This window comes from Carcharodon carcharias, chromosome 1, assembly GCF_017639515.1.
Source record: "Carcharodon carcharias isolate sCarCar2 chromosome 1, sCarCar2.pri, whole genome shotgun sequence".
Lineage (NCBI taxonomy): Eukaryota > Metazoa > Chordata > Chondrichthyes > Lamniformes > Lamnidae > Carcharodon > Carcharodon carcharias.
The window spans coordinates 124,887,105-124,910,356 of NC_054467.1; the positions used below are offsets into that span (position 1 = coordinate 124,887,105).

Here is a 23,252-nt window from a genome sequence, read left to right on the forward strand (position 1 = left end):
CCAGATCATGGTCTGTACTCCAATGTGGGTTTAAAAAGATCCCATGGCTCTTGTTGAAAAAAGCAGGGGAGTTCTTTTGTTATCAAATCCACCATTTACACTTCAACCAATGTCACTAAAATTGGTTATCTGGTCATTTATCTCATTGCTATTTGTAGGACCTTGCTGTGTGCAAACCATGTTTCCCTACATTACAATAGTGATCGCAAAAGTACTTTGTTGCCTATGAAGTGCTTTGGGCATTCTGAGGTCATGAAAGGTACAACAACAAAGTGTTTTTTAAGTTGCTGTTATGAAGGCTTCTATTTAAATACATGCATTGTTTCTTTTCTTAAATGTACCCATCAATGTGGTTTTATATCTTTTAATGCCTTTATTAACATTTTTATTTTAAGGCCTTAACCTGAGCCTCTTCCAAACAATTCAGTTTGGGCTTGATATTTTGCGCAGAGCTGTGGCTCTGTTAATTGAAGCCAGACCCTGAACATTTTGCACATGCAGTTGTCACAGTTCCCAGAATATATCAGTACCACATAGTTAGTGTCAGTACGAGAATACTTCAGAAAATTAGAGCATTAGAGCACAATTTTGAAATGACTTATTCAGTTATATTGAGACCCTTCTAAAAAAAAGTAATGATATCTGTCCGAGGAAGGGAAAACAGAAAAATAAACAAGCAGAAACCATGACCTGAATTTTTCCCGTGTCGGGCGGGGGTGGGGGCAGTCACGGAGCCGCCCACGATCAGCTCTGCACCGCCATTTTACGCGGGCAGGCCACTTAAGGCCCACCCAATGTAATACACGAGCAGTAGCACTCAGCACTACCTGTGCGGGCGGGGAGAGTCAGGGCCAGCGCTCTTTCACACACTTCAATCTCCCTGAGGCACAGAGCTTTTGAAATAAATAAATAAAATCAATTAAAAAAAATGAAACATGTCCCCTCACATGACTGTGTCACATGAGATGAGACATGTTTTTATTTTTAAGAAAAACTTTTCAGTTAATTCATAAAAGCTTTAGGAAACCTCATCTCACTAATGGATGAGTTTTCTTAAAAAACATAAAGGCTGCTTGGCCTTTTCGCCTGCCCGCCAACCATTAGGTTGGACAGGCAGCGTAAATTTGAAATTAATTACTTCCTTAACGGACTTAATAGGCCTTTTAAATACCGGCGGGCACACAGCCGACCCCGGTGTGCGCCCACCGAACTAAACATTACAAGACAGCGCAATGATGTCAGGTCGCACGCCTGACGTCATCGCACATCATTTTATGCGCCAGCATGTCGGGCCCGCCCCCGCACGCTGACTGAAAAATCCTGGCCCATGAATATGCCAAACAGTTCATTATGCACTTCAAGATGGAAATTTCCAATGAGATTATCTATATCATGAATGCTTTAATATTCATGATGTTTCCATTGCAGCTTTTAGACCAAGTTTGTAATTTTCAATGTAATGTTTCGAGATACAATTAAAGTGCATTTGAAACTGTAGGAGATTTGCTATCCTTTACTAACAGAATTGGAATGTAATATATATTAGCTTTCAGTGTAAGTATGCCACTAAACATCAGTAAAGGCTTCTTTCTGTTATTACCAGGTCAAATGCACATAGCCAATAGCATGTAAAATTCAAAAGACAGAAATGATTCATTTTGGTAGTGAAGCAATTTAGCTTTGACAATTAACATTGCTTGCACCATGTAGTTATCAAAGTGCGGTGGTGATAACTTAATCACCATGCCCAGGACTACTTTATAATTGACTATCGCCATTGGCTGGAAAAGGGATGTCACCAGCTTGTGAAAGAAAGATTTGACAAGGCAAAAATATATGAGGATCTAATGTAACAAGCTATGTCTATTTCATGATACAAGTACAATGTTGGAAGGTCTTTGTTTTTCCAGAGTACTGTAAAAATCATGTTAACATCTTTATTTGTATATTAAGTGAATTCATAGTGTTCTGTGTGTTTCAAGTGGTAATAAAATATGCTCTTTAATGTTCAGAATAACTCACATAAGTGATTTGAAAAAATATTTGATTTACAATCAGGGAAATGGAAATTTGAAACATTGTTAGGATTATTTTGTTTGTACTCCCAATTTCAGCTGCAGGCATGTATAGAACCAAACAATAATGCATGTGGATATTGAAAATCATCTAAAAGCATTTTAATGCAATAAAGCCAGCATTCATTTTTATTATCTGAGACAAAATGGATGTCTCTGCAGTTTACAATTCAATGCAAATGCAAAATCCAATGTTATGGTAATACACATCACATCCAGGGTAGAAACTGGGTTGAGCAACTCATGTTTTTCAAACAAGGGAAAGGCACTGTAGGTCAGAAGCTGCTGCGCAAAAGGACCATGCGAGATTCATCAGGAGGCAACCAATGCACTGAGGACACTAGTCACACTCCAGAAGGTAGTTCAATCATGAAAGGAATGAAACTCGGTTGGTAGTGTCACCGGCACTTGGCTCAAGTAAGGGAGGAGTGGGGTAGATTGGGAGGATGGGGAGTTGTGGCTGGCAGTGGCTGGCAATTTCAATATGCCCATCCTGGCACCGCATGCACTTTTATGGCAGCTTCACTTTAAGGCTACTGTTTAGTAGTTTTAGGCCCAAGAAATGGCACATACAGTTCAGGGCAATCTAATAAGGGGAAGGGATCTGAATCCCACGTTAGGCCCTGGATTTACTTAGGGAAGAATTTTCCAGTCGCCGATGCATTAAACGATGTGTAGTGACGGGGGTGGGCGTCCCGATGCCATTTAGATTCTCAGTTCAGCGGGCGCGCAGCCAAGTGGGCTGCGTACACGCCTAACTGCCAAAAGCCTATTAAGGTCTCTTAAAAACTAATTAAAACAGTTTAATGAGTTGCCCGTCCAACCTTAAGGTTGGCGGGTGGATGAATAGGCCAGGCGACCTTTGCATTTTTCATGAAACTTCATCCATGGGCGGGAGGAGGTTTCATGAAGTGTTTTAAAATTCAATAAAAATTATTTTAAAAATTCATTGACATGTCCCAGCTCATGTGACACGGTCACGTGAGGGGACACATTTTAAAAGTTTTTTTTGTCCTTTATTTAAATTTTAAAACCATTTCTGTGCTGTTTCACACGCATGCACAAAAGAGCACAGGCCCCGACTCAGGGAAATCCACCCCCCCAACTGCACAGGGAGTGCTCAGCACTTCCGGGTGTGCGTCACGTTGGGTGGGCCTTAATTGGCCCGCCCACATAAAATGGCGGTGCAGACCCGATTGGATCGGGGGTGCCGATCGTGTTCGCTCTTATTCCCACCCGTCCCCGCACACCCCCCCTGATGGGTGAAAATTCAGCCCTTAGGAAATAAGCCTAATGCTAGTTTCATGAATGCAATCCAGGAACCCAAACCAATTTTACTCAAGGCACACTCCTGGCATGGATAATGGACTCCTCTAAACCTGTTTCTCACCTGTAAAACAGGTGCTACACAGTCCAATTTTCAGATTCCTACATTGAAATATAAGCTAGGAAATTTAACATCAACCTCAGATGGAAGCAAATTTGGTAGATAAATCTCTCTGACCTTCAGTTCATGGTAGTCTGTCGCCCAAAGCAAACATTTTCGTGGCAACAGCAAGCTGCAGATACCAAATAGCTGTGGGACACTAAATTAAGCCAACTTTTATATTAAGTCAAAAGCAAAATACTGCAGATGCTGTAAATCTGAAATATAAACAGAAGCACTCAGCAGGTCAGGCAGCATTTGTGAGATGAGAGAAATAGAATTTAACAAGAGGCAATTGAGCTGAAGCATTGGGGAGGATGTTACATCTGTCGAGCGGGCACGCACCCAACCTGATCGGGTGTAAAATCTTATGCAATGACGTCAGGCGAGCGTCCCGACATCATTGCGCACTCTCGCGATCTTTCAGTCGGCGTGTGCGCGTGAGAGTCAGTAGCACACCTGCCAACAATTAAAAGACCTATTCAGGCCCTTAAAATATTAATTAAGTTGTATTTTTCACTGTCCGCTCAACTGTTCAGTTGGTGGGAGGGCGAAACTGCCAGGCGGCCTTCGCATATTTTATGAAACCGCATCCACAGGCAGGATGAGGTTTCCAACGGTAAGTAAAAAAACTAAAAAAAAAAATTTCCACTTCATTTTAAACATGTCCTTCTTCATGTGACTGAGTCACACATGGGGACATGTTTATATCATTCATTAAATTTTTATTTTCCTTTGTCCAAATCTTCAGCTCCCTGAGTTAGCTCTGTGTCCTCAGGGAGCTGTCAGTGCGTGCTCCCCCGCGCATGCGCAGACTCCCGTGCTCGCACTCCACCCACCCCCACCCTGGCAGGCTGAGCCTTTCAGCGCACATTTCACACTGCCTGACTACTAACCGGCCAGCCAGAGTGAAATCGCATTCAGGGCCTGACTGTCGGCGGTGGTCTGTTTCCTGGCCACTCTTGGGCCCGCCTGCCATGCAGCCTGATGAAGGGAAAATCCTGCCCTTTAACCCTGTTACCTCACCATGGATGCTATCTGATCCACTGAGCACCTACAGCATTTTCTGTTTTTATTTGTGATACTGAACCACAGGAAGGTAGGGTGGGGAATGGTAGACGGCTCCTTTGGAGGGCCTCTAACTAATTGGCAATGGACCAGAGTGTGTTTTGTAGAGGATTCCTGCTTCCCCTGAACACCCCAAAAAATAAAAGCTCAAAAATTTCTGGGTCATCAGCAGTCCTTAAAGTAGTGAATATCATTTATTATGTAAAGGAGCACAAAATAAAATAATTCAATACAGAAAAGCAGAATGAGGCTTCCTGGAAACTGCTCAGGTGAGGGTCAGCCTAACTGTTTCGAACTATTACATATAAAGGCATTCCAATGCATGTTAAGGTAAATCATTATAATTCCAGGGACCACAGGCTTGACCGAATTCATGGTGAAAGTGTTGGGTTGCACCTTCCACGAATCTCTGTTGCCGACTTCAGTGGAGTTTCAATGGTGGGTCTTAGGCTGTACACAAGGCTGCCACAATAGTAGGGGACTTAGAAAGTATGGTGCTGCTGTAAAGTCTGGCACAGAAATTCTTTACACATGGTCTGTCAGTTATTTTTGTAAGGGGTGGTCAAGATTAACAAACTAAAATTCAGAGTTCCAGGTCAAAAGCCAGATGTGGACCACAAATGGGCCCCAATTCTGAAGATGCTCCTCATTTATATGGCTGCTTCCAGCCTGAGAATCTTCTTTCCCTAAGCATGCCTCCTATGCTACTAGGAACACATTTTTGGGTAAACAAAGATTTGACCTCAAAGAATACCCTTGAAAACATGCTCCTAAGAATGGACCTACTATATTTCTGCTCTGACCAAAGTTAGCAGAGCTTACACAGCACTCTGTATAGTTTTCTGTTGGGTGTGAGCCTGTTAGGTCTACACAAACTTTGGGCTCTGCTGCATATGAAAAGCAGTTGAGTAAATATTTTGTAACAGATTTTAAAGTAAATACCTCATAAATTAAGGAAATTCAGATAAAGAAACGGTCATCCAACCCACAAAGCCTGCCCCATTCAGAATCATTGTATGCCAATTCTATTATGGAATCCTCCCACCCCATCTATCACTATTTGTTTTATAAAAGAATAAGGGTATCATTTGAACCTAAACTACTGTGCAGGAAATTAATGTTTTCAGGTTGGTCACTCTCCCCCCCCCGGCTCCACCACCAACCCCCCACCCCCCATTTTCCACCCTGCCAATTTTACTTTCAATTGGTGTCAATGGTGAGTTACTGAAGAGTTGACCTGGATCCACCATTTCCCACTGGATTTCTTAGGGTAATATTATCCTTATAGTTTCATTCTCATCTCCTCCAATCTCTAACCATTCTTGAAACATCTGAGTTTTCTATCTGTTGGCACAATCTAGGTTCTCTCTTAAATTTCATTTGTGTTTTTCAATAAACTGTAATTTCTATAGCCAGGACCACATTTCTTATGATCTGAAATTTATACCATAAGGTGTGCCATCAAAACAGTGTACCACAGGATTATAAATGATCCTTTCACGATTGTGTGGGGTGCCAACCATACATTCCTGTCAACTTCAATAGTTAGAAAGCAGCATGGTGTCAGAGCATATTCTTCAGGCTGTAATTTTGGTTCAATTTATTTACCAGGTCTATGATCACACAGACACAAAAAGAATACAGAAAGCAATCAGCAAAATAATGCCCAACTTACAGGATATTTGGAATGGTTCCAAAAATCTTTCAGCTGAATTTGATGAATGTAGAATGGATACTTCTTCACTCCATACTGTTATATTTCAATGCAGGTTCAAGTAGGGGAATTCCAAAAAGGGGAAAGCCAGGAATTCATGTAGTCTTCCAAACAGACTTTGACACTCCAAATCCGAGCAGCTACCTACATTAGGTATCCTATTAATTAAATTTAACTATCAGATGGAATCTTAGGGTTGATTGATCTTGAAATGTGAAGTATATATATATATTGTTAGGACAGATAGACTTTATAAGATGGTTATGTTTTAAACTGCCTCTTTTAATTTAAGTACAACAGAATGCCCTGGAATGTGGGTTGGCGTGAAGTTATCCTGAAATCTGCTCAGGGATAGGCTCATGTTATTCGGTTCCCCTGGGGGACAGGGGATCCATGTCAAGTCCTTTTAAAAGTCAGGTGCGAGTTTCAACACCAGAACAAAAAGGAGAAGGCAGCTGTTCTGCAGTCAGATTGAAGCTAGTTTCTGCTATGCCAGGAAGAAGAAAAGTCTGTTTTTGGGTTAATTACTAAGGGAATGCTGATGAGGACAGAATCCTTGTTTGAAGGAATCAGTTTGTTACAGTGAGTTGAAGACTAAAGCATCACCGGCCTTGCTGCTGGAAGTCCATTCAAGTATGCTTAGAAGATTGAGTGAAAGGGACTGTTTAAAAAGATACTGGAAGATTCACCCTGGCAGGGCAGGGAGAAGACAGCCTGAATTGCCAAGAGACATTTGGGACTTTAAATACAAGATTGTGTATCAGCTGACAATTTAAAAAATATATATTATTCATTCATGGGATATGGGCTTCTCTGGCTGGGCCAGCATTTATTGCCCATCCCTAGTTGCCCTTGAGAAGGTGGTGGTGAGCTGCCTTCTTGAACTGCTGCAGTCTATGTGGTGTAGGTACACCGACAGTGCTGTTAGGGAGGGAGTTTCAGGGTTTTGACCCAGCAATATTGAAGTAACTATTATATATTTCCAAGTCAGGATGGTGAGTGGCTTGGAGGGGAACTTCCAGGTGGTCATGTTCCCATCTATCTGCTGCCCTTGTTCTTCTAGGTGATGGTGGTCACGAGTTTGGATAGTGCTTTCTCAGGAGCCTTGGTGAATTCCTGCAGTGCATCTTTGTAGATGGTACACATTGCTGCTACTGTGCATCAATGGTGGAGGGAGTGAATGTTTGTGGATGTGCTGCCAATCAAGCAGGCTGCTTTGTCCTGGATGGTGTCAAGCTTCATGACTGTTGTGGGAGCCGCACTCCTCCAGGCAAGTGGGGAGTATTCCATCACACTTCTGACTCCGGATGGGCTTTGGGGAGTCAGGAGAAGGGTTACTTGTCACACTATTCCCAGTTTCTGACTTATAAACTTATAAACTAGGCATGGGGGTTTAGTTATGTTAATAAGTCACTAGTAAGTACCTTTTCTGTAGTTTAGTACATTATTACCTGCTAAATAATGCTTATACAATGTTGATTTTAGATTTTTTTACAGAAAATGTCTTAAATGTGAAATCTTGTGTGATCCTTTGAATTGGTCACTGGGAAATTCATATCTCTTTTATTGTTGATATACTAAATAATAGAAAGAGATATAATATAGAGACTTTATAGTTTGAAGTCATACAGTATTCCCCTTCCATTCCACTCAATGGGCGGAATCGTCCCAGATTTGCACAAAGTACCGTAGTGGGCGGGTAAAATGATGTTTTACCTGTCGACCGTAATGGTGGGTTTTCACGCTGTATCGCCCCAAACCAACCACATTATTTATGCATTCCTGGGAAACATGCCATTTCCATGGCGGGCAGACTCCGATTCGTCTGCCACGCCGTCACCTCACCACTTCATCACACCAGGCACCACATTTAAAGTACAGCCACGCTCAGTGCTTCCAGCACAGGACTGCAGTAAAGAAGAAAGGCAAGAAGACTGCAGCCCTCAAGCACCTTTTGGAAGCTGGCTGTGATGTCCCCTACTCCCATTCTGGCTGCAGGAGGGGCTGCAACATTATCACTACGGTTTTGTAGGCAATGGCAGTGGTGATCAGAGCCTATGCTGCACAGAAGAGGTTGGCCATCCAATGCAGATAGAGGGTGAATGATCTCATCCGTGCTGCCAGGGTAAGGCAACCATCTTATCACTCTAAACTCACACACTCAAACCCATCACACATTCGCTGGCATCTCACTCACTGCCAGCTCAAGGGACATCATCACTCACTCTCACACACACACCCTCACATCTCCATCTGGCCTCATCTCCTCTGGAAACTGCCTTCTCAGCCCTCAGAAACTTGAGGCCACTTGCGCAGATGAACATGAGCCCCGACACACACCCTGGGATACCCTCCTTCCCCAGTACAGCCCTCATCCTGCAGCCTCTTCCCTTGCATGAGGCCACTTCTCCCCCTTCGCCAAGCAAGCCCTAGCCCTGCAGCCATTGAAATGTCAACTACACATGGCTAATCTGGGAGGTAGAGACCTGCCCTGAGCCCCTTTAAAAGTGATGTGGTGCTGTCTGTGAAGCCTGGTGTTGTTGACTGCAAGTGCTGACTGAAGCAAGGTAGGCAAACAGAACTTGAAGTCCCAAGTGAAGTGCAGCTCGCCAGGTGCATGTCGCTTATGAAACATGTCAGCGTATTTTCCTGCCGACGTAGGTGGACAATCCAGCAGGGGGGTGGGGGATGATTCCAGCAGGCTGGCCTAATAATGATATGCTGATATTACAGTGAAGTTCCTGACATCTGATGGCAGAGAACATGGCCCACCATTGGTGGGCTGAGTGGACGATCGCAAACTGGTTTCATGCATCGTGAAACTGATCGAACCATATTGTCTGCTCATGCCAACGAACATGCCCAAAGCTGGCGGGCACAGAAAATCCTGGCCATTGTCATTTAGGCCTATGGTCACTTTATGAAAAGCTTGCTTTCTTCAATCTTACTTGTAGCTTGTTATTTTAATGACTTACATTATGTCTCTCCTCACTCTTCTTTGCTTCAGAGAAATAAGTTTACTCCCTTCATATCATAGTCCCACAAAGCTTGTAGGATAGCAAAAAATAATTCTACCACTTTAGTATAAAATATGATGCCAAAATGATTTTACAAAAGCAGCAAATTTGGAAGCTACAAAGTCATAAGCTAAAACTGGATTAACGAACTATTGGTTATACCCTGAATTATAAGAAGGGGACTGGGGTGTAGTGGGGAGTTTTGAGAGCTCTGGAATTCCCTCCCTAAACCTCCCTGCCTCTCTACCTCACTTTCCTCACTTTCCACTCTTTAAAACCTACCTCTTCGATCAAGCTTTTTGGTCATTTGCTCTAGGATCTCCTTATGTGGCTCAGTATCATATTTTGTTTTATAATACCCCTTGAAGAGTTGATTTATTGTATCCCATTAAAGGCAGTGTTTAAATCCAAGTTGTTGTTGTTGAAGTATTAAAGATACATTCAATGCTTTCCAAAACATCAACTTGTGTCCAAAACAAAATACAATGTTATCTTTAATGACAATAATATATCATTGCATCATTGAATGATGATTATTTCTTTAAATGTTTTTACAAACCTTAATCAAAACTTTAAATAAAAAACATAAAAATATTGTTACAGCAGAATTCTTCCACAAACACCTACGTGGGGTGCATTGAATGAAACTTGTCAAATGAGGTATTTTAGATATTGACCCTTAAAAATATTCCAATATAGGCCTTTTAGTTTCAACAGGGAGAAAAAGCAGAACAAAAATATCCACCTAAAAATACACTTAGAGGTGCTCATTCCCAGAATAATTTACTAATGGATACTGTGACAGATTCAGCAGTTTTAATATTGCAACAAACACCCCAAGGTAAGAAAAGCACTCTAATCAGACAGTTGCTTTCTTTTCATCCACTCTTTATTCTGGGCTAAAATCCTCTGCATCACTGAAAATAGCTTTTGCAGTCGGGATTGACCTTTAGCTTTTTTGTCCAGTATTACTCTTTAACTTCCTAGCTCCTAATGGTACTGTTTTTGTAAAAACTCTTATCATGTTATTTCCCTTGCTTTGATGTTGTTTGCCTTTCAATGTTTACCTTGCTAAATATGGTTTTGTGCATTTCAAAAACAGTGCTTACCCATGTCAAATGCAATGGGTTCCTCAGAATCAGATTGCAATATTCTGAAGCTTTTTAATTGGCACAGGTTCAATAATATGCCATACAAGCAGAATTTCATCTTGAAGAGAGACTCAAGAAAAATAATAATAGATGTATGTCTTCAATTATTTTATGTAAAAAGAACATCAAACTTTTCCATTAATATGAATATTTCATTTATTTTTAGTTTTCATTTGCTTGGAGACAAAAATGAGTCAAATAGCCTATTATACACCACTGAACAAGTCATTGTTGAAATGAAAGCCGAATGTAGTGTATCCAATCCCTTACCAGAAGCAGACATTGCCTGAGTTTTATTGGTGTTGACAAGACTAAAAGAGGTCATATTGGAGCCTATTTCAGTCTAATATTAGATTATATAAAAAACATTAAGGGCAGAATTTTGTCCTTGGTGGGCAAGTGGGCCCCACCAGCTCGGTGGCGGCCAGGCAGCCGACCCCCACCGCTGAAACGGGGCCCGTCGCCATTTTGAGTGGGCAGGCCAATTAAGGCCCGCCCAGCGGCCGGCCCAACAGGAAACACTATGTGCTTCCTGTGCGGGGGGGAGGGAATCCCCAGCTGTCAAAGTGCGCTCTGCTCCCTGAGACTAAGTGCTGTCTCAGGGAGATTAGTGACAGGTTAAAAAACTCTAAAAATAGAAAAATAAAAACATAATTAACATGTCCTCCTCATGTGACAATGTCACATGAGATGGGACATGTTAATAAGAAACACTGAAACTTTATTAAAGCTTTTAAACATGAACCTGAAACCTCATCCTGCCAGAGGATGAGGTTTCGTGTATTAACAGGAGCCCGCCAAGGCTCCTGGCCTGTCTGCCAGCCTTAAGGTTGGACAGGCAGGGTCTTTAATTATCCTGTCAATGGCCTCAATTGGCCATTGACAGGTTGGTGGGCGGAGAGCTGATTTCGGTGTCCACCCACCTTTCTAAAAATTTAAATGGACCAGGATGATGTCGGGGGTTCCTCCCGAAGTCATCCCGTGTCATTTTCCCGTTGGCGAGTGGGACCCGCCCCCAAATCGCCGACGGGAAAATTCTGTCCTATGTTCTCTCTCTTTCTCTCCTCCCCTTCCTCGCTATACACATGATATAACAAATGATAGTAATAAAGAATTATATAAAATCTAGACCACAGACACAGGCTGTCATATCTGAGTCAGGAAGTTATGGGTTCAAGTCCCACTCCAGGACCTGAACACAAAAATAAAGGCTGGCACTTTAGTACATGACTGAGAAAATACTGCATTGTTGAAGATGATACATTAAACTGAGGCCTTGTCTACCCTCCCAAGTGGACATTAAAGAATCCATGGTCCTATGTTAAAGAAGAGCTATCTTTGGTATCTTCGCAGATATTTACCCCTCAATCAATGTCACAAAACGGATTATCTGGTTATTATCACATTGCTAATTGTTGGAACTTGCTGCATACAGATTGGCTGCCGTGTTTCCTACATTACAATAGTGACGACTTTTCAGAAATATTTCATTGGCTGGAAAGCACTTTAGGGCATCCTGATATCATGAAAGACACTATATACATTTACATTTTTACATTCACTCATTCCAACTTGTCTACATTGGTGTTTATATTCCAAAATAACCTATTCCCACTTTAATTACACCTCATCACCCTGCCCACACATTCCTCCATTTCGTTCTTGCTCATGCATGCACCAAGTCTTCCTTTAATTATGCCAATGTAATCTGCCTCAATCGATCCCTGTACACAAATTATGATTCTCACCACCTTCTGCAACTAGTTTAATCCTGTCTATACTGAAAAGAGTTTGTTATATTTTTGTTATTCCTCACATCATTTCTTTTATGATTATCATAATTATCATATGGCCAATGCTGATTAGTAAATAGCAATCAATAAGAAAATACCTTGAGCCTGTCCCTTAAAAGATACTGGACAGATATTTTTGACTAAAACAGCTAACCATGCAATTACTTCCCTAAACTCCACAAGCATTTATAATTGTCAACATAGTTGTCACATAGCTGTCAGAGTGTTTGCTGTGCTGTGGTGCCCATGATGACTTCTGTCTAGTGATCATCAGTATAAAATGCAATAGTGCTGTGTCTGTTCCTGAAGCATACGCTGGGCACCTAAGTGTCCAAAATGGTGGGTGGTGCTTGTTCTTCACTCCCATACCAGAAGTGCCACCTACCATTTTGGAATGGGATAGTGTAGTGTTCCAGGACACGCATATCGCAGAAAACCAGTGGTGAAGGATAGAGCTGGAGCCCATCTTATACATTTTTATAAGCATTTATTTACAGAGTTCCGCATTACAAATATGCAGCTCTTCACCCAGCTATTTATAGAAACAGAAATTAATCCCCAGTTAATTCTCACCAATTAAATACAATTAATATACAATGAAAAGATTACCTTCTCTCTTTAAATAAAAATTAGAGTTTAGATGTACAATCCAAAATTTCAAAGTAACTTGAGGACCTCCACATTCTGCACAAAATATTACATTGTGAGATGTCCCTCCTCTAGGACCCCTAACAATTTTATTTAGCAAGAATTTCTTTTTTTAAACAAACAGACAGTTCATAACTTGCATCCATCTATTTAATTTTAGAGATTTTGGGCTCGACTTTCATGCCTCTGTCCATGTCTGAATGGAGGTGAGTGGGCTTTAAAAATAGCGTGCAGGACCCAGTTTTAATATTCCCATCCCCATTCCCATTGCTGGCAATTTTTAGCGGCGTGGGAAAGAGGACGGATCACGAGTCCATACGTAGCACGCCCATCCTTGCCGGCTCCATTGCGGGATAGGTATTTCAGGCCCCCTGCTATTTTGATGGAGTCAGGCTGACTTCTGAAGGAGACATGATTCACGCCATCTCAGAGAAATTGTGAACCATGGGGGAAGCCTAGTCTGGAGTCGAGAACCTGTTGACAAGTAGGTTCAAAAGATATTGACAACTTCATATGTCATAATGTAAAGCTGTGTGACAAGTTATAATATGTTTTTAATACAATGATTAAAAGGTAAGTGACTATAAATTGATCAGCATTCTGAAAGTGGAAAAGTGTTTAGATGCATTAGAACACATTATCCAATATGTAAAGTGCTCTTCTGCCTTGAACAGTATTGATTTTCAGATTTGACTTTGCCAATGATGCCCAATGATTTAATCTTTTATTTGAACGTAGCTCAGACAGCTGTTCCCCTGCTTTTAAGTTTGAAAATATTTTTGAGGTCAAAGGTTTTATTGTACTCAGCTCTTGAATTTGTTTATACAGCTGTGCAAAGGAATCCTATTATGAATGCTTGGCTAAAATTCAAACCCCACTAATGGGTTCAGCTCAGCAGTGGTTGTTGATACAGTCATTCAATAGAATCTTCTTATGCATGTGTAGCTGTGCTCCAAACCCTACTAATGGATCCAGCTCCCTAAAGATTGTTCATACAGCTGTCAAGGGGACCATAAGTTTGTTTATTTTGACAGTTTTTTACCACTTAATAGCATCATGTTTTCTTCAAGTTGTTTTTGAATGAGTATTTACCTTGACATTTTCAGAGCATCTCAAAGGCTTCCCAAGTACTGAATTGGACCAATATCCTAATGGGTCTTTTAACCTGCCCATCTCAGCCTCTGTCTCTGCCTCAGGCTTGCTTCCAGAGGTGACGACCCCAACTCTAGCCCACCCTGCCACCCCTTAATGAAAATAGCATGGCAGGCATTGTTAAGCAGGAGATAGGGTTTCAGCATCAGGAAATGGCCTGACTTGTGATTCCTGTCTCAAGGATCTAAATCTGGGTCTTCATTTCCCGCCAGCATTTGTTTCAAGCCAGCAAGATCAATTTTGCTTTGAGTCCAAAGACAGCAGTGCTTTCTCAGTGAGAGTCTTTACTGAACTGATCTAAAATGGCAGCCTACAGTAAGTGCCTCATGGCAGAGGTCACACGACTACAGCAAGCCAGCTATGACATGTAGTACTGTTGCATTTCAAAACACAAACATTCCTATTTTCATAACAAACAAAAACCCAAACAAATCATAACACTTTCTCACTCATACTTTTCATAGAGTGTGCATTAGAGTGTATAGTGAGATGGTAGCATAAAGGTAATGTTACTGGACTTGTAATCCAAAGGGTCTGGCAGCATCTGTGGAAACAGGGACAGAGTAAACCTTTCAAATCCATATGAGAGTCATACGGACTTAAAATGTTAACTCTGTTCCTTTCTGCACAGATGCTGTGAGACTTGCTGAGTTCTTCCAGCATTTTCTGTTTTTATTTCAGATTTCCAGCATCTGCACTATTTTAATTTTATTATAGTAATCCAGAGGCCTGGACTAATTCTAAGAGGGCATGAGTTCAAATTGCACCATGACAGCTGAGGTAATTTAAATTTGATGAATTACTAAATATGGTATAAATGCTAGTCTCATTAATAATGACCATGAAACTACCAGATATTCATAAAAAAATCATCTGGCTCACTATGATCCTTAAGGGCAGGAAATCTACCACCCTCATCCACAGCAATAGGGTTGATTCTTAACTGTTCTCTGAAATGAACTAGCAGGTCACTCAGTTGTATCAAATCACTACAGGAAAAGAAACAACTGTGGGTGTATTTAAACCACATGGATTACAGCGGTTCAAGAAGGTACCACCACCTTCTGAAAGTCAATTATGGATGAGCAGTAAATACTGCCCTTGCAAGCACATTCCTATCACAGGAAAAAATAACAAAAACCCACAACAAACCATTATTAGCATGTCAGTTAGTGGGTATGCTATCTTCTGTATTGTACAGAATTGCATTTAAAATATTTGGCAATTAGAATACTATTTCCCCTGCCTCCACAAGTGCACGTGTTTCAGCAGCCAAAGTACTTTTAACAGACCTTTTTATTTTCTTAGATTCCCAAGCTAAGGGACAATGTTATTGTGAAACTAGTTACACTGGAATAGGGGAGGCAGTGGCATAATGGTATTGTCATTGGGCTAGTATTCCAGAGACCTAGGGTATTGCTGGGGTGGGGGGGGGGGGGGGGGGGTGGGGTGGGGGGGTGGGGGGGGGGGGTGGGGGGAGAAGGTGGGGGGGACCCAGGTTCAAATCCCATCAAGGCAGATTGTGAAAGTTGAATTCAATAAAAAATCTGGAATTAAAAGTCTGATGATGGCCATGAAACCATTGCTGATTCTCATAAAAACTCATCTAGTTCTCTAATGTCCTTTAGAGAAGGAAATCTGCCATCCTTACCTGGCCTGGCCTACATGTGACCCCAGACCAACAGCAATATGATTGATTCTTAAATGCCCTCTGAACAAGGGCAATTAGGGATGGATAATAAATGCTGGCCTAGACATCATGCCTACATCCCATGAATGAAAAAATAATAGCCATCAGGAGGAATAACATGGGAAGCTTTGTTAAAAATGACTAACATTGGGTTATCTGAGGTTGGCAATTTGAGTACATGTTTATTCATTTGGATTTCTAGACCACCATCTTTGACTCTTGTTTTATTTTGCATAATGGTGGCTATTGCATTAAACTAATGCAAGCTCTCAGCAAGAACTTCTTGGATACTTGGTGAAAATTGGAAGACCAAAATCTAAGCTAGCTCTTTCTCTTCTCTCATTCAGCTTTGTCTCTTTCTGTAGATGAATTAGTAATGCTTCAATTACAACTGCTGTGGAATTGAAAATGTAGTATGAAACTTTAAAAATATACCTCCATTTCCTGGAGCATAATTACAGTGACACTGTTAAACTAAGGCACAGTTCTCTTCTCACTGATTAAAAAGAAAAAAAAGTTGATAAAATGACGGTTTTTCTGAATCCAAATATGACTAGTAGTTTCACAAATGCTCTATTATAAAGTATTCTTAAAACATAAGAGGAACATGTCATGGTAATAGAAAATAATTGCATACTTAATCTGCATTTATTAGCACAAAATACAAGGAAGGATTTTCTGCTATTAGTATGATTCAGGATTTTTTACCTTACCAGAGCTAAAGCAGAGCAGTGAACTGACTGCCTGAATTGCGATCATTATTTATAACTGCATATGCAGCTTTAGCCTGGGGCAGGAAATGACCCTAATGCAAGACTTGGAAAGTTTTGCTAGTGAGTCCATTCAATAAAGTTTCGTCATGGCCTGAATTTTCAACTTGGGGGGCAGGCATGATCAGCGGGCCAGGGAGCGGCAGGGAAACGGACCGCCGACTGCGATCAGCACCTGACCGTGATATCACAGAGGAATGCATGCGCTGAAGTCAGCGCGGGCACAGGGGAGCATCGAATAAAAGCACCCTGAAGGCAGAGAGCTGCCTCAGGGATCTGAAGAATTTAAACACAAAAAATAAAGATTTGAAAAACCTGGAAAAAAATGCCCATGGGCAGAATTTTCCCATTGGCGTGCAGGGGCGGGCCCCACAAGTCCGCCCATAAAATGATGTCGGGCGAGCGTCCCAATGTCACTGCGTGCCATCGCAATATTTCGCTGGGCGCGCGTGCAATGAACTCCACTGCCTCCTGCCATTAATTAACGGCCACCTAAGGCCTTTGACTCACCAGTCGATGCCAATTTTTCGGTGCTCATGCAATCTTTGGGGCGGCGCATGGGCACAATGGGCAGGCGGGTAGGACACATTTGTATAAGCCTCATCCTCAGGTGGGATATGAGGGCTTACTGAGGTTGCGAGTGTGCTCTCTCAAGTATTGAATTTTCAAAGTTACTGAAACTTTCTTGTGTGATCTGCAATACTTCAAAACGCATACCAGCTTATTGTCTGGACTCACAACCTTCAGGTTAGCACTCTGCAGTGAGGAATCTTTTTTGGGCCTGCCAGTTTCTGGAAGCTTTTACATATTCTGGGAATGGGAGCTGAACTCTCCACAGGAGGCAACTCCTCTGAGGAGGAAGGGAGGGCTAGAAGGGGGAGGAGGCCAGGAATGCACATTCAGCCTCCAGGAGAGATGCCTTTTGGAGCACAGGGGCAGGCACAGGGGCCGCAGGGCTAAGAGGTAGTCTAAGAAGGAAGGGGCTGCAAAAGATGCCACCATACTGCTGCCAGGGTATACAGGTGGTGAAGCAGCTACCTTATTATGACTGAGGTACAGTATCGAAGGAAGTTCCGTCTCTCAAGGGAGATAGTCAACCATATCTGTCAGATGATTGGTCCTGAGATCTCCGCTAACTGTGTGGGTGGACACCCCATGCCAGTGGCTCTAAAGGTCACAGCTGCCCTCAACTTCTTTGCCACTGGCTCCTTCCAGGGTTAGTGGGTAATCTTTGCGATGTCTCCCAATCAACTGTCCACACTTGTGTCAAGCAGGTTACAGAAGCTCAGTTCAGATGGGCGTTGACCTTCATCCATTTCCGCTGGGACCAAGCAAGCCAGACACAGAGAGCCAGAGGCTTCGTGGCCATTGCTGGCTTCCCCCGCATCCAGGGTGCAATAGACTGTACACATGTGGCCATCAAGGCACCATCAGGTGAGCCCATTGCCTTCCTCAACAGGAAGGGCTCCCACTCCATGAACGTGTAGATAGTGTGTGATCACAGGATGGCGATTCTACAAGTCTGTGCAAGGTACCCAGGCAGCTCATACAATGCCTACATCCTCAGACACTGCCTCTTCAGTGTTTCAGCCCGACTGGATGGATGGCTGCTGGGTGACAAGAACTATCCCCTCAGAAGGTGGCTCATGATGCTTCCCCGCCATCGAATATCAGAAGGTGGACAGCGGTACAATAGGAGCCATGCCTCCACAAGGGCTGAGGTGGAGAGAGCCATTTGTCTTCTCAAGATGCACTTCCATTGCCTGGACCGCTTGGAGGATGCACTCCAGTATCCCCCAGATCGTGTGTCGCTGACAGCGGTTGCATGCTGCGCTCTCCACAATCTTGCGCTGGAAAGGGGGGACACTGCGAACGATGAAAACGTAGAAGCAGTGGCTGCAGCTGCACATGATGAGTACAGCAGAGTCCGAGGATGAACATGCACAGGGAAATACTGAGGGGGTAGACGCTGACCCGGGCATACTGCAGGGAGGCAGGGCCACACGGGAGGCTTTAATCCAATGAACCTCCAGCTAGCACACTGCATATGGACCTCCAGGACAAGCCTGGGCTGTAGGCTCCATACTCGATACCTAAGTGCAAAATCTGCCAGGTTAGGAACAGTAACTAAGGGCCTTGTTAATAAAGCTGAATGTCCCACAAAGCACTCCTAACATTTTTGGAAGCCATACATATGTAGAAGAAAAGAGGCACCCTCAGCCACAGTGACATGTCCAAATTTAATATTACAACAAAAGGTACTTAAGAAAACAAAATGACAAAGGTGTTAAAAATCATACCAACTCATAAAGACCTCATTGCCGGCCAAAACAAAAGCACCAGAGAGAAACCCGTGGTGTGCCTAAGGTGCCTTATGTTTACATTTCCGGGTGCTACATCTTGGTGCTGCCCCTTCGCTGGGAGTTGGACCTGAGACAGCTTGCTCATTCTGTTGTCCCGTTGGCTTCGATGATCTTGGTGATGTCCTCTGGCCTGTGGAGCCTGTGTTGGCCCCGCCTGGGAGGGAGCTACCAGTTCCACAGCTGGCATCTCCCAAGTTGTCGCAGCTTCACTACATGCTACGGTCACTGGGAGAGGAATGGAGGAGATGCTGTCCTCATCCGGAGCGCCCTGAGAGATACCTGTAGAGATGACAGGCAGTGACATGAGATCGCTTTTGACCTCCCTACTCACCGTGGATGGATGAGCACCGAGCTGGGAAACTTGGTGCCCAGACAATCTCCCATTCTGGCACTGACCAGCTGAGGTCAATGCCGATGTGATGGCTTGCAGGTCAGACCGCATCCCCAGGAAGCCCTGATGGGTCTCCTGGAGGAGCTTCTTCACGAGAGTTGCCACTCTCTCCATGGAGGGTGCCTAGCCCTTGGACATGTGGCTCATTGTTTCAGCGAAGTTCCCGTAGATTCCTCCACCATGGAGACCAAGTCAAGCATAGCCTCATGTATCTCCCACAGATGCTCCCACACATTTGACCATAGTTCCTGCACCTGCAGCATCACGGACGACTCCAGAGGCACATCATCAGGCACCGACTGAGCACGTGCCTGGTCCTCTTGCAGTCCTCTGACTGCTGGTGCCATGGGCACTTTCTGCCTCTGCCAGCTCCTCCAGTGACTGTGAAGTGCCCTCACTGCTGTGCCCCAGGACACTAGCTGATGTTCTAACTCCCGACAAGGTACTAGTATCTGTGCTGGTGCCTGCCTGGCAGAGATGGTGTGACGCTGGTGAGAATTCAGGCCCCTCAGGTGTGAGAGGGGGCCTCTGCTGCTCCTCCTCCCAGCCTTGCTCCGCTGATGCTGAAAGGAAGAACAAGGACATTGGATCAGTTAATGTGGAGACAATGTCAATGTGCATCCCTGTCCCCCGGATCATTATGCACTCATCCTTCCATAGCCAATGGTCAAGCCATGTTGCAAAATTAAATCAATTAACATTTAGCACTGCTATGGCTGTTGGGAGAACAATGCTGACCTCACTGCTGGGCATAAACACCTGGCCGCGGCACCCCAGCCTCACCGACACCAGTGCACCTGGGCGCATGGAGCCTCTCCAAATCCAGGGCCTCCTGCTCAAACTGGCTGAGAATGGTGATCTGCGCCTGGCCGCCACCAGTCCTCACACCCTCTGTAGCATTATGTGCATTCTTCTCCTGAAAATGAGAGAAGAGCATTGATTTGTGCAAATTGCACATGGACTCTCCTTGTGGACGGCCCACTCCAACCAGAGTGGGACATATCAGGTCTCCAGTGCCTCCTCACCCTGCTGCTGCTGAACACTCACAAAAAGATGCTAGGCCTGTTCCCCAGCCCCCCACCCCCACCTTGGCTACATGCTGGCTACATCACATTAGGCACCACACAGTATATCCTTCCATAGCAAGGAGACGCAAGCACACAGAATGCAGAGGGCAGCAGATGTTTCGGTGCCACACCACCTTGACGCTCCCCTCCCAGCATGTCATCACCCTGACTTTGACATGTCCTGCAGTTCAAACACTGCATCCAGGTGCAGCTCCTCCAGGTTGTCCCCAAACCAGTCATATGGGTCTCACTGTACCACATGCTTAGGGGGCAGAACCCATCTCTTCACCCCCCTCTCAGGGTGACCTCTGCATGGGCAATATCTGCTGGCCCGCCCAGCGAAGGACACATGCCGTCAATGATTCAATACAGTCATTACAATCAGACTTGGGTGGAGGTGGGGGGTGGTGGTGCGGGGGGTGTGCAGCAGGGGGCAGAGCCGACTTTCTGGGCTAAGTGACCAATGCCAACATGGTACTCACCCTGCCAGATCGCAACAAGTCGTTGAAGCGCTTGCGACACTGGATCCAAGTGCACCGCATCATGTTGCAGGAACTCACCACCTCCGCCGCCTCCTCCCAGGCACGTTTCGTCATGTGGGAGGGGGCCTCCTTCTCCCATCCTGAGGAACCTGCACCTCCCACAATGCTGCCACCTCCTCGAGGAGGGCAGCAAGGCAGTCATTGGAAAAGTGAGGGGCACACTTGCCCCCCTGTCTTACCCTCCGGCCTGGCCTGCCCTGATGGCCTACCCTCCGGACTTGCATAACATCCATTGCCCCTCTGCAGAGCCCTTCGCTCAGCCATTGTAAGCAGCCATTACAATTCCTTCCTTTATACAGGCCGTCGGGTCACCATTGGACCCGGCAGACTGAGCACACTCGCTGCTGCCTGTTGCTGCTGCCCACCCACACCCCCCATGCACGGGAGTCATGAAGTACGCTGGCCAGGCCTTAATTGGCCCTCCCGCTCCCGCTCCGCACCCCTGCCATCCAGAAAATTCTGCCCCATGTATCAGAAACAGCCACCTCAACATATACAACATGAAAATTCTGTCCGAATTCTGTCCCCCATGGAGACAGTGGTGACTCTCATAGAGAGGCTCATTCAGGAGACCCATCAGGGCTTCCTGGGGATGCGTTATGATCAGCAAGCCCTCACATCGGCATTGACCTCAGCTGGTCAATGCCAGTGTGGGAGATGGTCTGGGCACCAAGTTTCTCAGCTCGGTGCCCATCCATCCACATCGAGCTTGGAGGTCCGAAGTGACCTCACTGCGGCGCAGCAGCTGCCTGTTGCCTCTGCGGGCTCCTCTCAAGTCACTCTGGATGAGGACGGCAGCTCCTCCGCCCCTCTCCCTGTGACCCTTGCATCCAGTAAGGCTGCGACGACTGGGGAGATGCCAGCTGTGGAACTGGCATCTCCCTCCCAGGCAGGGCCAGCACTGGCTCCACGGACAGAGGACGACTGCCAAGGTCATTGAAGCCAACAGGACAGCAGAGTTAGCAGGCTGTCTCAGATACCACTCCCAGCGAGGGGGCAGCACCAAGATGTAACAGCCGGAAATGTAAACGTAAGGCACCTTAGGCACAACACAGGTTTATCACTGGTGCTTTTGTGCTGGCCCGAGATGAGGTCTTTATGAGTTGGTGTGATTTTTAACACCTTTGCCATTTTGTTTTCTTAAGCTTCTTTGGTTGTAATGTTAAATTCAGACATGTCACTGTGGCTGAGGGTGCCTCTTTTCTTCTGCATGTCTATGGCTTCCAAAAATGTTATGAGTGATTTGTGGGACATTCAGCTTTATTAACATGGCCCTTAGGTACTGTTCCTAACCTGGCAGATTTTGCACTTAGGTATCGAATATGGAGCCTGCATCCCAGGCTTGTCCTGGAGCTCCATCTGTGGTGTGCTAGCTGGAGGTTTGTTGAATTAAAGCATCTCGGGTATCCCTGCCTCCCTGGAGTATGCCCGGGTCAGCGTCTACCCCCTCAGCATTTCCCTGAGCATGTTCATCCTCGGACTCACGTCTAGACTCATCGTGTGCAGCCGCAGCCACTGCATCAACGTCTTCATTATCCACTGTGTCCTCCCTTTCCAGTGCCAGATTGTGGATAGCGCAGCATGCAACCACTATCACCAACACACGATCTGGGGGGTACTGGAGTGCTCCCCCTGAACAGTCCAGCATCTGAAGGGTATCTTGAGAATACCAATGTCTCTCTCCACCACAGCCCTTGTGGAGGCGTGGCTCCTATTGTACCTCTGCTCAGCTTCTGTTCTTGGATGGCGGAGAGGTGTCATGAGCCACCTTCTCAGCCCTTGTCACCCAGCAGCCACTCATCCAGCCAGGCAGGAACACTGAAGAGCCTTGGCATCTGGGAGTGACTGAGAATGTAGGCATTGTGGGAGCTGCCTGGGTACCTTGCACAGATTTGTAGAATCAGCATCCTGTGATCACACACTATCTGCACGTTCATGGAGTGGAAGCCCTTCCTGTTAACAAAGGCACCGGGCTCACCTGCTGGTGCCTTGATGGCCACATGTGTGCAGTCTATAGCACCCTGGATGTGGGGGAAGCCAGCAATGGCCGCGAAGCCTCTGGCTCACTGTGTCTGGCTTGCCTGGTCCCAGCGGAAGTGGATGAAGGCTAATGCACACCTGAACAGAGTGTCTGTAACCTGCTTGACACAAGTATGGACAGCTGATTGGGAGACACCACAAAGATCACACACCGACCCTGGAAGGAGCCAGAAGCATAGAATTCGAGGGCAGTTGTGACCTTTAGAGCCACTGGCATGGGGTGTCCACCTACACAGTTCGCGGAGATCTCAGGCCCAATCATCTGACAGATATAGTTGACTATCTCCCTTGAGAGACGCAACCTCTTTTGGCACTGCACCTCAGACATATTAAGGTAACTGCTTC

General features: G+C 44.8%; 1 protein-coding gene across 1 annotated transcript in view; it reads right to left on the reverse strand.

Moving 5' to 3' along the window:
• LOC121275276 (cholecystokinin receptor type A-like) overlaps positions 1–23,252 on the reverse strand; it is a 50,466-nt gene that overhangs the window by 24,102 nt on the left and 3,112 nt on the right. The window contains exon 2 of the mRNA XM_041182721.1: positions 20,042–20,174. Within this exon, the coding sequence (XP_041038655.1) occupies positions 20,042–20,174 (133 nt within the window). The remainder of the gene's footprint in view (positions 1–20,041; positions 20,175–23,252) is intronic.